We start from the raw sequence: 13,386 nt of genomic DNA on the forward strand, positions 1-13,386 counted from the left end.
TGTTTGTGTGGATAATCCATGAGAATAAAGTTAAGTACCTGGTAAATTAAAGTGCTTTATCATATTAATGCTAAAAATAATATATAATCCAATATTGCCATGAAAAAGTCCTGCCTCACACAGAGATGTCAATCTGCGTATAAACTCTGACAAAACTGTATTGGTATTTTATGTTTTCTTACAGTACGTATCCTCAAATTGCCCAACCCTGCCAAAAAAAGAAGCAACAGAATTATTTGTTATTCTGTCTCTTTATTCTAGTACTATAGCTTCATTCTTGAAATTGTCTCGGGTTAGGAAAAGGAAATACAGGGTCATGGTTGATACAGAACAATAGAAAAAAAATACTTGTCTGGTCTGCTCTGAGGAAAGTGCCGAAGACTTTTGAGCATTGATTATTGATCACTGTACAGCTCCTGTCAATTTAAAATATACCAAAGGAAAAAAAAAACTGAATACAATACACTTGGTGAAATGTAAGACTACATCCGAAATAAATAAGAATATAGCTTATTTAAGAACATGAAGAAGAAGTCAAATGATTTGCACTTTCAACCCCATTTAACAAGGTGTTCAGCAGGAATGAGACGACGGTCACCGTTTCGAGTCATGTGAGTTCCTTCCTGAGAAAGGGAAGCTGTCCATTAAGCAGGAGGGATTGGACAAGATTAAATCACATGTTCACTGAGGTTTTGCATTAAAAAAAGAACCAAAAAACCGCAAGCAACATAAATTAAAATGAGTAACCAGGAGCCGATGTTTGTCGCCATCATCATCAATATCTGAGGGGGAAAAATTCATTAATGGGGTTGTATAACTGCATTTATGCTAAAATCACAATGATTACAAATAACTTTCTTACATCATATTTTCCCCATATGAGTATCTGAACTTCTTGTTGAAACAAACCTCAGAAGTGAGTAACTTCTTACAAAGGTCCGCTTATTTACTTGGATTAAAATGCTTTGTATCTGTCACACGTCACAGTTCAGTTCACAGTTGAAAAAAAAACAACATAAAAAATATGATCTTAAAGGAATAGTTTGATAATTTGGGAGAAACACTTGCTTGTTTTGTTACTGAGAGTTAGATAAGAAATTTGATATCACTTTTCATGCCTGCGGGATAAATCTGAAGTGTGGGGTGGCAGCTAATTAGCTTAGCTTAGCATAAAGAGTGGAAACAGGGGGAAACAGCTAGCCTGGCTCTGTCCAAAGGTAGTAAAGAGAAAAAGAATCATCTGTCAAATTACTGTTGAATTTAAACACAATGTGGTGTGTTTAATGGTGAGCTTTCAGTGTGCTGGTAGGATTTTGGTACCAGTTTGGACAAAGCTAAGCTAGCTGTTTCCCTCTGTTTCTAGTTTTTATATGCTAAGCTAAGCTAATTGACTGCTGGCTGTAGCTTCATATTTCCCATGCAGACGCTAAAATGCAGAAAAAATGTCCATATAGGTTGACTGTGCAAGAACCTAATTTCGACCCTTACCCTGCATTAATATGGTGTCATAATAATTTGAAAAATTAGTTCCCAACTGGGAAAATTCACATGAATGCCCTCTCAAGTCGGAACAACAACTTGGAAAGCTGCTGAAAATTTTGGTACATGATTTGCAGAGTTGTAGTCATATTATGCAGAAACACGCCAGACATAAGTAAATGTTTGGCTGATGGTAATTAACTTTTTATTAATTTATATATCATTTGCTCACATGTAATTTGCAACATGGTATTAGGTTGTATCTTTTGCCGTTGTCGCAAAGGACTGTTTTAAATCTGTCACCATTAGGTCGGTCGTGTGCGTCAAAAAAGAAGACAGTGAAAATCGACCTATGCTGCATTTAGGTACGAGAGTGTTGTTAAAATTGTACAGATCTTCTCATCTAACTCTCAGCAAGAAATCAAATAAGTATATTTCCCAAACTGTAGGAGGAATTGCCTCAAGGGCTGTAATTTAAAGGAGAATACTGATTTTTCTTTCTGTCTCATGACTGCTCAGTCTTTTGTTGGTTTTAGTGATGAAAAAGGTGATAAGACCGCTATCACAGAGGAACATTCTCTGGGCGTAAATGTATATTTCCAAGCCTGGAAATTATCGCACCATTGTAATATAAAGACCATTTGGATATAAAAGCGTAGACAAAACTTGTGGTGGGTCACAAAGTCAATAACTGTCAGAGTAGCAGCTTTGCTTTCTTGTTGTCTCTGAGATGTTCACAGATAGTGAGTGGCTGCGGCTGTGTGAACAGCGACTATTTAAACTGAACAGTATTTGCCCTTGATTGTTTACTATGAACTGGTTTCACTGGCTGCCAGTCTGCTGTTTAAAACAAGTCCCAGGTTGGATCGATTGTTTTTACAAAAGGACAAGGAGAAGAAATACTTGGTTGTTAAGAAGTGTGGCGTCTGGGTTTAGTTTTTGTCTTTCAACATGCAACATTTTTACGAGTCCAGACTGGACTCGAGGAACGATCAAATCCTCTTTAAACCGTCTAAAATGGCCGAAGTTAACTACTAAAGTTCCACACAATGAAAGCAGTCATGATTTCAACTGAAGGCCACATAGAGGTTACTGAACGAGAACTTGTTGAGATTGAGCAGGTTAGCAGTTTTCCTGGTAACGTCACGATAAGTCGCCTCAGGTGTCTATCATCTAGTTATTCTACAAAAGCAGCTCTGAAGGCAGGGAACAAGGCTGACAAAGGTTTAAAAGTTCATGGAAAAGACTGATAATAACGTACTACAAACTTCAGATCTACAAGTGGTTTTTGAGGAGTCTGAGCTGCGCTTCAGCGCTCAGGTCAAAGTTTGTCATCTTGACGTCACGCAGGGTCTCTGTAGGTCTGAAGTCTCCGGCAGCAGCTCTTCTTTTCCTGCCTCGTTACTCAGAGGAAAAACAGTATGAGGTCAGCTGGTTGTTCAAGCCTACTAATGCCACTTGAGCCACTAGCAGAGATGGCAGGGAGGTCCAGAGGTCAGTGTATTTCGGGCAGTTCACACCCTCGTGTGGCGACAGCTGTGGGACGTGCCGGTGGCGGCCGCCCCGGACGGGGACGAAGGGTCCTCGTCACTCGACTCGTGTTCCTCTTTGTGGAGGCCCAGGCTGATGTGGCTCTGCAGGGCGGCCGGGGTTAACCATTCCTTGGGGAGGCAGCTCTGCAGAAAGGGGATGCAGGAGCTGAAGTACGCCAATCTGTTGACCCAGCGAGGGATTTCCCGCCCACACAGCAACTGAAAAAAGCCAAAATATATTTATGTGAAACATGTTGTTTCTGTAAGATATTTAGAAAAAATAAAATTCAACATGAAGGAAACAGACCGTTAAACATTTCTGCCAATAAATGCCCCGAAATACACACTGAACCTTTCAGGGATTAGAAAATCTATTACAAATCGTCCTGAGGGGGGACATGAATGTCCATAAAAATCATGGCAATCCATCCAATAGCTGTATGATTTTTAACTTAATTTAAGTGCATTTGTTGTTCTGTTTTTACAATCCTACTCCTCATGACTGACCTTCATGTGTTAAATTGGTGGAGTGCCCCTTTAAGTATACTTCTGCGGACAAACTTTCATGTAATAAAATCTTTTTGTCTTCAGACATAAATAGACTCTAATTATCCTGAAGAGCATTACTGTGAAGCAGCTGCATAGCAAAATAAAAAAAGGTGCAAATATAATATATTAATAAAGGTGCAGGTGTAAAATTATCAATTAATAGATGTCCAAATCCAAAAAAATCCAAAATATACACAATGCCGAAAATACAAACTAGTTTAACATAGATATTACTCAACATTGTTCGATAGTTTCTGAACAATTCATAGATGTGGAAACAGAAAAACAAACATTTGGCAGTAAAAACGGTATCAGACTGACCTCAGACAGCGAGGAGGAGAAGTGGTTGCAGTTTTTGTGCATTAGATGGTAGGCGTTGCCTTTAAACTCTTTACCGAGCTCCTCCATGATTTTATCTATGTCCTCCTCTGTGAAGTCTGTTGTGCCCAAAACAATGGCCTCCCTGTGTGAACGCAGGAAAAGACGTATCAGGACACTCATCTTCAACATTACTAACCTCTCAGAGAGCTGTTAAATGGAGCACACTCACTTGAATTTGAACGTTTCTCCCAGTTCAGCGGCGTTCCCGGGATTGATTTCAAAGATGCCACTGAAAGGGTACGGATGACCTCCGTATGCAAATTCTGCAAACAAAGATGCAAAACACAGGTTAGCTCCTCAAACAACTGTAATTACACAGAAGCGAGTGATTAATCAGCGACACACTGTGCTTAAATCATTAGGATGGGCTAATTACAGGCCGCTCTGCACTGTATTTACAGCAGCATAATGGAAAACAGTGATGAACACTGAGGGCAAAGCACACTGAACACCTGACACTGTTAGCTTTGTATCCTCTCAGTTTCATTTAATAAAAGTTCGCTTTATGCAATAGAATTGCTCCTGTCACAGTTAGATTATAATTAATACTGATGTATAAACATGCAAGTAGCAGTTTACTGTCATAGCTCATCATATGGAGCTAACAGTAATTTAAGTAATTAAAATTAGCTTCACATGACCAGCTGCAACATTTAAATGCTGCTTACATGTTTATGCGTCAGTAATAACCATTATCTAAAAAATGTCCTGATGAACTGTCCCTTTAAACTGTAACAATGGACAAAGTCAAAGATGCTTGGTGCTGAAGTCTTTTGATGTGATCCAAATGTAAAACAGAACTCTCTAAAAACACATGACATATTTTCTGTGTTTTTAGCTCTAAAAAGTTGGAGTTGGAGTTTTTTTTCCTGGCAGTGATGTTATATTAAATTCAACAATATTAGATTTATACCGTCATTATGCAAAAATATGCTGCCAGCAAAAAATAATATCCAGAAATTCCACAAAAGTATTGATTCTCTGCCCTAGTGAGGACTGGACTTTTACTATCATCATATTTCACAGAGCACAGAGACAATATTTCCAGTTGCAAGGGCATAATGGGATTCCCAGTGATCCAGTTTCACGCTGGTTTCTGCCTCTCTTTTTTCAACAACACACGCACACACACACACACACACACACACACACACACACACACACACACACACACACACATGCACGCACGCGCACACACACACGCACATGATGCAGAGTGAATCAGTGGTGACTCAACCCAGAGAAATGGGGTCATGTTATTAGGAACACAATTCCATTTTCCATTTTTAAAACCAGACTTCATCTGTGAAAGCAGCCTCGTACGAACCTCACAATCACACGGAGATGCAGACGGTGAAGCACACGTCTGAGTCCGGCCAGCTGTGATTCTGCTCTGACGAGTTGTAATGACATTTCTCACAGACATAAAGGAAAAGAAGGAAAAAGGTCTTACCTCTGCCATAAATCTCGATGCCTGAGTGGAAAACTCCAATCCCCAGATTGGAAGTGTATTCGTTGATCCAGTACTGCGGAGAATGAGAGGAAGGAGAAAGACAGGGATCAATATCAAGAGTTAATTTGTGTCGTATCAGGAAAGAAATAATGCAGCAGCTCCACAGAAAATGATATTATACTGTAGCATTAAACAATAAATCACATTGAATTCAGTCTCAGAAAAATACTCCATTGCTAAATAAATTATACTACACCGGAGAGGTACTTTTAGATACACAACTGAGGAGAAATAAGTTCATGATCACTTTTGCTTTTCAGTTCAACTGAATTTATTGTTTTTCAGGTAAAAAAATAGTTTGATATATTTGGTAATATACTCGTTCTGTCTTGTTGAAAGTTCGATGAGAAAATTGATGCCAAACGTCAAACTATTCTTAATCTTTCACAATAATCAGACACCAATACGGACCAAAAACACAAGGCAACGCTGTGATTTATGAGCTTATATTATATAGATTATATTAAAAAGATTTATCAAAATGTCATTTTATCTCATATCTAAATCTTTATTAACAGTCTTTACCATCACAGTCGATACTCTGAATGAATTAAATGTTATTATTACAGATTATATCTACACTTCACCCATCTATCTAAAGTTGAATCATTCCCAAATTATTTTACTTCACATCTTTACAGGCACAGATGTGGACACTCTTACACTGTTGTTAAATTGCATCAGAATGGTCATATGTGCTTTAAGACACACAGGATGTTTTTAAGGTGCCGTTTTAAGTAGTTGGGATCTTTTAGCAATTTTAAACACATTTTAGTTCACTCAGATTTTGTGAGAAGACGTTAGCTAACTTGGTAGAGGAGGAAGAACATTAACTGTGAGGTTAGTGGTGTGATCCGAGAGGAAGGACAACTCAACTGCTTCCAATGTGAGTGCAAATGTGAGACAAAAATGTCTGAAGAATAGATTGCCAATGTTTCTACAAGTCACATTTGTGGTACATTGTGCGTTTCATAGCTATCATATCAACATTTCTAAAGTGACGTAGGTCTTGATTGCATGTATATGAGCTGACTTTTGGAGGGGAAGATGGATAGTATGACATCTCAGCAAGGCGGCTGCCATGCTACACACCACTGCAGACAACTCTCAAGACCAACGAGGTCAACAAATAACAAAACTGTTTTTAGTGACCCGTGGCTGTATTTCCAGTGGCGATATCACTGCATTTCAAGTATGGATTGTGCCATCACAAGTGATTCTTTTAACCAAGATATACTGCATTTTAAATGAGAATTGTGCCATCAAAAGCTGATCTTATAAACAAGACATCCCTGCATTTTCACTAAATATATTTTGACCAGAAGCTCTTAGTTTTTCACAAAAACATTGCTGTTTTTTTCACAGAGGTTTGTGCAACAGTTTCCAATGGGGATTGTGGCACCAAACACAGGAATTTTAAACCAAAACCTGATCTTCTCCTAATCCTAGACACATTAACCCCAGTGACTACAGAGATGCAAAGTTTCAACATATCAGCATAGAACGTAATGCATCTGTGGTTTGCAGAAATGTACAATGCCAACATTTATACTGGTGATTTGGCTGGACGAAACCCGGGATTGATTCATTGCAGGGACAGATACACATCTGACCTGACAATCTTGCAAGTAAAATTCACATTTGATCTTTGAGCCACCCCGCCGGCCTTCACTGCAGACAATCAAGAGTTAATTCATGGCAGGACCACGGCTCCTCTTCTCCACCCCAACGCCCACTGACACTCCCGCACCCCGAGACACCCTCGAGGAAACATGCTAAGAGCTATCCCCACTGTCCCAGCTGTCCCCTATTAATAATAGAAGAGGTTTCCGTGCTCAGAGTGATACAATAAAAGCATATCCTCCTCTTTACTTTGTGTCAACAGAGTCTTCTCGTGTTTCTGCTGTGGCTTCTATCCCTTTTAGCTCTCTAGCTTTTAACATTTCACACCAGGAAACACTGATGGAAATCTTTTAACAAGCACTCAGCTTCCTGGAAGAAAAAAAAAAAAGGACAAATTCTTCCAGAGAAAGAGACGGACAATCAAATGATACGAGTGCTGCCAACATTAGAGGAGCTTTTTCAGTCATTGTCCTGCTGATATAACTCACACTTCTCTGATGCCTCTTGTTGCACACCAAGACTGCTGCAACAATCCATGCGGTCCCCTCTGCAACATCCTCCCTATGCAGATGCAGCATCCACTGCTGCACAAACCCACCGGTCACATTGATTTCACACTGTAGACAATCGATTCATCATCCTCCCTCCTCGTATCATTCACTCTCAGGCCGCCTTCTTCTATGTTTGATTCTCGGCAAAAGTATTTAAGGCGGACTCTGACTGTCACGGCCCGCATGATCACTTTCTCCCTCTTCAACAGACCCTGCGTGACCTGTTAAGTCCCGGCACAGCAGAGCCACACTGGAATTGGATCAGCTGTTTGAGCAGCTGTCACTTCTGGCCCAGCCGAGGCCCTCATCTGTGAGACGACTCCAAGAAACCAAGAGAGACAAGAGTCCAAAAACTGCTCCTCGCTTCGTTTCTGAAGATGTCATTTTTCCTAACCCCTTAAAAACTGGGCCGACGTTAGTTTTTTGTGTTACATTCAGATACCTTCAACAAGCGTTTTAACCTTTGAAACCTGAGGAATTTGGTTTGATTTCTTTTGGAAAAAAAAAAAAAACAGAACAAAAACTAAAAAGTCAATGAGCAACTTGGTAAGAGGTGTCCCGCAAATTGCAAGAAATTAGGAAAAGCTGACAAGGAATTAATTGGAATGAGTTTTAAAAAGATTAAAAGAAAAAAGAAAGAAAAAATATATATAAAGATATATGGTTATAATTAAATGAGAAACAATCATTTAATTATAACCATATATAGTTAAAGTTAATTTATTTTCATTTTTAGCATTTTTAAAAGCTATTTCAGCATTTTTTGTTTGTTATTTTTGCCTTTAAAAAAATTCCTGTCTTTTCCGTGTGGTAATGTCATTTTCTTGTAACCCTTTACTAATTCCTTGCTAATTGTGGGTCATTTCTTGCGAGTTTGCTTTTTCCTGTCTCCTGTGTTTTTGAAAGAGATTAAGTCACTTTGCTCAGGTTTCAAGGGGTTTAATCACAGCCTCGGTTTTGGCAGTATGCGTGTATATCGTGCCTTTGTTTTACATTTGTACAACTCATCAAAGTATGGAGCACGCTGACTCACGTCTGCAGAGCTAACAGATGACAGCACTTGTTGAAATTCTTGACTACAAGAGAGCAAAGAATTAGAAGAATTCAGCTTCATAACACTTTAGAGACTAAAAATAATTGCACCAAGTTGAAAATCTAAACAGTTTTATGAGACTGTCATCTGCAGACGTTCTATATTTATTTCAATTCTTTCATGGGGAACCACGAAATCCCTGCCACCCACCTTTTTAGCATTTACAAGCGGGATAGATATAATTAATCAATGATTTTTTTTAACACACTACAGTGTAGTTTCAGGCACATGTGGGGCCGTTTTCAGGGTTAATTCATGTATTTGTCAAAAACAATATCTCCTCTGATGTCAAAACAACATTTGTAATCATGCAAACTGAGGGAGATGGTGTTTGTTAAAGGGCGCTAAAAACATGAATGTTAGACAAACAATGACATTAGATCATTTTTCAGACAAATGACCATCCTTACCTAAACATATGAAACAAGCCACAGAGAAACGCTCGGTACCGAGGCTGTATTTTACTGATTACAAATGTCAAGGAGATTTTGAACGAGGTTTTCCTGCTAATGGAACAGAGCCAAAAGGTTCAGGTTTCACCTCCGCTCTCTGTCTCTTTTGCTGTAGCTATTAAATGTATTTACAGACATTAGTTTCCTCTCTGTGTAGTGCTGCTTTTCAGACTGTGGGGCAAGTCTTCTTTGTGGGGGGGCATAGAGCCACTGCAGGCGGGGCAAGGATGACCAACTGGATCCTTTTTAATAATTGCTTTCCCGGTTATTATTAATGATTTAATATGTTTTTAATCTAATTTCTATTACACCAAATTTATATTTTGAACATATTTGTGAATGTTGGGGGGTTCGGGGGGAAGCAGACTGGTTTTAGGATGTGAAATGACTGTGCCCTGATAATTTTGCTGCGATTTTGCACTAATTTGTGATTTGTGGGGTGGGATATGGGAATGATGTTACTGGTATTTTGTACTTTATTTAAATAAAATTCTGTCATTAATCTGCAATTCCACCTACCTGCCCAGGAAGTACAGGCGGAAAATAGAAATTTTGAGAAAACCTTGCACAAGCTTCAAAACCCCCCTAAAACAACTCATTTCACTAATGTTCATATATACAAAGTGCTTCACTCCTACGATAGATGCAGCTGAAAGCTCACACAGAAATCTTGCTTGTTGACTGTGCGTTTGTAGGATTCTGTCAAACTACTATTTTCCAGAGAATGAACCTTGAAGGTCAACATGTACCGATGAGTTGCTTTTTACACATTTATTAATGGTTTTTGGACCCATTTGTGAGTGATTTGTACATTTGTATAAACAGATTAATACATATTTTACAATGAACAGCAAGTGCCATCAAGTTATATTGTTGACAGATACATTAGTAACACTAATAGTATCTGCTTACAGCTACATTATAGTGTGTTATATGTACTGCTTATAAATCCTAAATTTGGGGAGTTAAAGGGTTTCTGTACACCCCACAACTGTTTTGGTGTAACTGGAGTAATTCTGTGGATTTACAGCCACATGTTGCATAATATTCACACAGGAGGCTGTTCAGCAGTACAGACTGAAAGGACCAAGCAGTGGGCACATGTCTGAATGAAGACCCTTGTCCTTTACTGGTGAGTGTGTGGGCATGTGTGTATTTGTGCAGATCATGTGAGCGGTGGGCACAGTGACAGAGGTCACAGGGTTTAGCGAAGCTCTTGTTTCGCAAACTCGAGATTTGATATGTCACTGAATTTTCAAATCTTACGGTCTTATCTGTTTTTATCATGACGTTCTTACATTTTTACAATAAAAACACAGTGATACTGCGAAATAAAGGCTGAATTAGCAGATAAACCAAAATTTGGCTTCATAATACCATGCATGCCTGTAGTGAGCCAGATAAAGACATATAAGCCCACAGTGAGCTGCTATACATGCCGCCCAGGCTTTTCTTCAGTCTTTTTAAGATGATGACTGAACTCACCAAGCTGATAATAATTTTAATTTAACTGCCTTTTTGAACAATGGTTCCCACTCTGACGACCTCTGACTACTCCAGTTTATGGATATTTCCTATTATATCCAATGCATTAAAAAAACATTACAGAATAAATTATAAACTATAAAATGATCCCAAATAGTGAACGCAGTAAGTTTGTGTTTATTGAATGGATTACATGAAGCTTCTGGGACCCTTAGTGGGGTCAGGACCTCCAGGTGGGGAACCACTGTTTTAGAAGTCCACAAGTAAAATTAAAGTAGCAAAATCTGCATTTATTAACATTGCAAAAATGATTCATTCACAACTGAGTAATTATATAAACAGTGTAATGCTGCAGGCAAAACCTACCCGTCTTGCATGTCATATTTGAACTGTTTCCAACATTTAAATAGCTGTGAAGTGCACTTGTGAAACAGGTGTGTAGTGGGCCTGCTATTTGTGGTGCATTCACTTCCTCTGCTGGTGTCAGATTACAAATGGCTACAAATAGAAGACAAAACTGCAGAATAAAAAGTGTTTTGAGTTGAATTCTTACCATATCATACACGTTAAGGATGACAGGTTCATTGGCCATGGTTTAAACCTGAGCTGGAAAGGCAAACGTCCCCACCCTCCACGGTTTGTCAGGACCTCCACACCCCTCTGAAGTCACAGGGCCACACGGCGGACAGCAGGGCCGGCGGGCAGGCGTCTGCTGGAGGGAGACAGGCTGCTCATTCCCCCCGCAGGGCAACTACTGCATGGAGCTCTGCAGGATGGCTGGAGAGAAGTGCAAAGCCAGGAAAAAACGTCCAAAAAGAAACTAATCACAGAGCCATTGTGGCATGTAAGGTGCATGAAACTCAGATCCCAGCAGGGCAGGTGCAGCAGTGGACGCGGCCCATCTCCAAAAATATCTGCTGGATGGGGAAATCGATGCTGGTGAGAGGTGTATTTGCGGGAAAAGAAAAATCAACCGCAGCAGCTTTAAATGTTCATATCAGGCGCTTTACGTGTGGCAATTTGATCCAAAAATGGCCTTCAAGTGTGGACATTTGCCTGTCAATACGGGCGAAAAGGCGACAGCTAGGGCGGACGGATGTCGACGATGGAGGCGGAGTGCGGGCCATTTTCACACGGAGGATGTCGGAGCTGCTGCGGGAGAGGACTCCAGAGCCATGGTGGTTAATTGATGTGGAGGTGGGGGGGTGGGGGGTCACCAGCAGCATCCCCGGCCGGTGCTGCTCCTACTCCCGGTCCAGCATCCTCCGCGAAATCTCCGCGACATGACTCCTCCAGAACCGTTAACCCGAACCGCTCCGATTAACGTTTTTTCAAACGGATGTCCAAACGGCCGAGGTCCATCCGTGTCGTGCGGCTGTTATCCAGCTCTCTGTCCTCCGTGTGTGTGTCTCTCTCTCCGGTTGGGACTGAAGCTTTAGATTACATCATATCTGCCTCCGAGGCAACATCCTCCAACAGCTGATGGCAGACGGAGCTGCTGGTGGGTGTACGGGAGCACATTTTGGTACAAAAGATACAAACACTTTACTATTTCTGTCAACCTCCAGGCTCCACTGAAATGCGCTAAAGTGTCACCTCCCTGCTTTTGTTTCAGCCGTTAGAACCGACCGTTAAAAACCGTTACGACGCATTCAACAAGACAGTTCACTTTATTTACATCCGCTGGCGTCAAATTATGTTTGTTCTGTTGCCCAAAGTGGTTTTTTTCACTGAATGCCTCTCAAATGTGTCTAAAATAATGATTTAAAATTAAATATAATGCGGCAAGAAAACGTTTTTTTTTATATCAAATTATCAAAAGAAAAAAACAAACAAATCTACAGCCGTATCAATTTCGATAATTCATTTAAATATCTTTACTTTATTTGTTATTGTATTATGCTCACAATAGGCAGTATTATGCGTACTGCAATATTTGACTGTAATCATCAAGCAGTTTTTGTCATAACAATGTCCGCTTTTATTTTGAAGGTACTTGTCAACATCCGGTATTATGCTATCACTTTACACAACTTAACGTTACACATTTAGCTTTAAAACTACAATTATTCCATAAAATCTATTAGAAATTGTGCAAATCAGACTTATGAGATCAACTTAGCCACAATTATGAAATATTAAGTCAACATTTTAAGTTATTGTCAAAATTATGAGAAGACATAGGCTCCTTATGCCAATTTTTTGATTTAATGGTTACTGAATTTACTTACATCATTTTACCATTTCAAATCAACTTAATACATTTAGTTTCAGCCAAACCTACAATTTATCCATAAAATCTGTTAAGAATTTGTTGTTCAATTTATTTTAAGATATCAAATCAAAATAATTAAATTAAATTAATTAAATTCTGATAAAACTTAGTAAATACACAGCATCCAATGTTACTTAATGTAGTTTTTTTTCCACACATACACACACACACACACACACATACACATATAAACACACTCACATATATATACATATAAACACACTCACATATATATACAGTCACGCACATATATACATATACATATAAACACACACACATACATATATACATATACATATATACACACACATACATATATACATATACACACAAGTGTATATATACATATATACACACACATATACACATATAAATAGTTTGGTTATCAACAAGTGTTAAAAAAATCGTTTTTCCTTATTGTTAAATCAATTTGGTCTATACCAGTGCATTTAC

At 39.1% G+C, this 13,386-nt stretch overlaps 1 protein-coding gene across 2 annotated transcripts; it reads right to left on the minus strand.

Moving 5' to 3' along the window:
- Nucleotides 1-238: 238 nt before the first annotated feature.
- Nucleotides 239-13,311, minus strand: LOC121953184 (deubiquitinase DESI2). Of its 2 annotated transcripts, none has more exons than XM_042500117.2 (5): nucleotides 11,212-13,311; nucleotides 5,395-5,467; nucleotides 4,111-4,204; nucleotides 3,882-4,023; nucleotides 239-3,230 (listed from the first exon to the last, which is right to left on the minus strand). In XM_042500117.2, the coding sequence occupies exons 1-5, from the start codon at nucleotides 11,248-11,250 to the stop codon at nucleotides 2,994-2,996; spliced, it is 585 nt and encodes a 194-aa protein (XP_042356051.1). In that variant the 5' UTR covers nucleotides 11,251-13,311; the 3' UTR covers nucleotides 239-2,993. The 2 variants fall into 2 exon arrangements, with proteins under 2 accessions (XP_042356051.1, XP_087943590.1); XM_088087464.1 differs by lacking the exon at nucleotides 11,212-13,311 and adding an exon at nucleotides 7,566-7,817.
- Nucleotides 13,312-13,386: the final 75 nt, after the last annotated feature.

Source organism: Plectropomus leopardus, chromosome 14 (genome assembly GCF_026936395.1).
Source record: "Plectropomus leopardus strain MGB_pleo_1.0 chromosome 14, ASM2693639v1, whole genome shotgun sequence".
Taxonomy (NCBI): Eukaryota; Metazoa; Chordata; class Actinopteri; order Perciformes; family Serranidae; genus Plectropomus; species Plectropomus leopardus.

Coding starts and splice junctions, on each gene's coding strand:
- LOC121953184 (XM_088087464.1), bottom strand. CDS start 7,655: ATGCTGCATCTGCATAGGGAGGATGTTGCAGAGGGGACCGCATGGATT. Junction 4,024..4,110: donor GGAGAAACGTTCAAATTCAA/GTGAGTGTGCTC, acceptor GCGTTCACACAG/GGAGGCCATTGTTTTGGGCA. Junction 3,231..3,881: donor TCTCCTCCTCGCTGTCTGAG/GTCAGTCTGATA, acceptor GGCTTTTTTCAG/TTGCTGTGTGGGCGGGAAAT.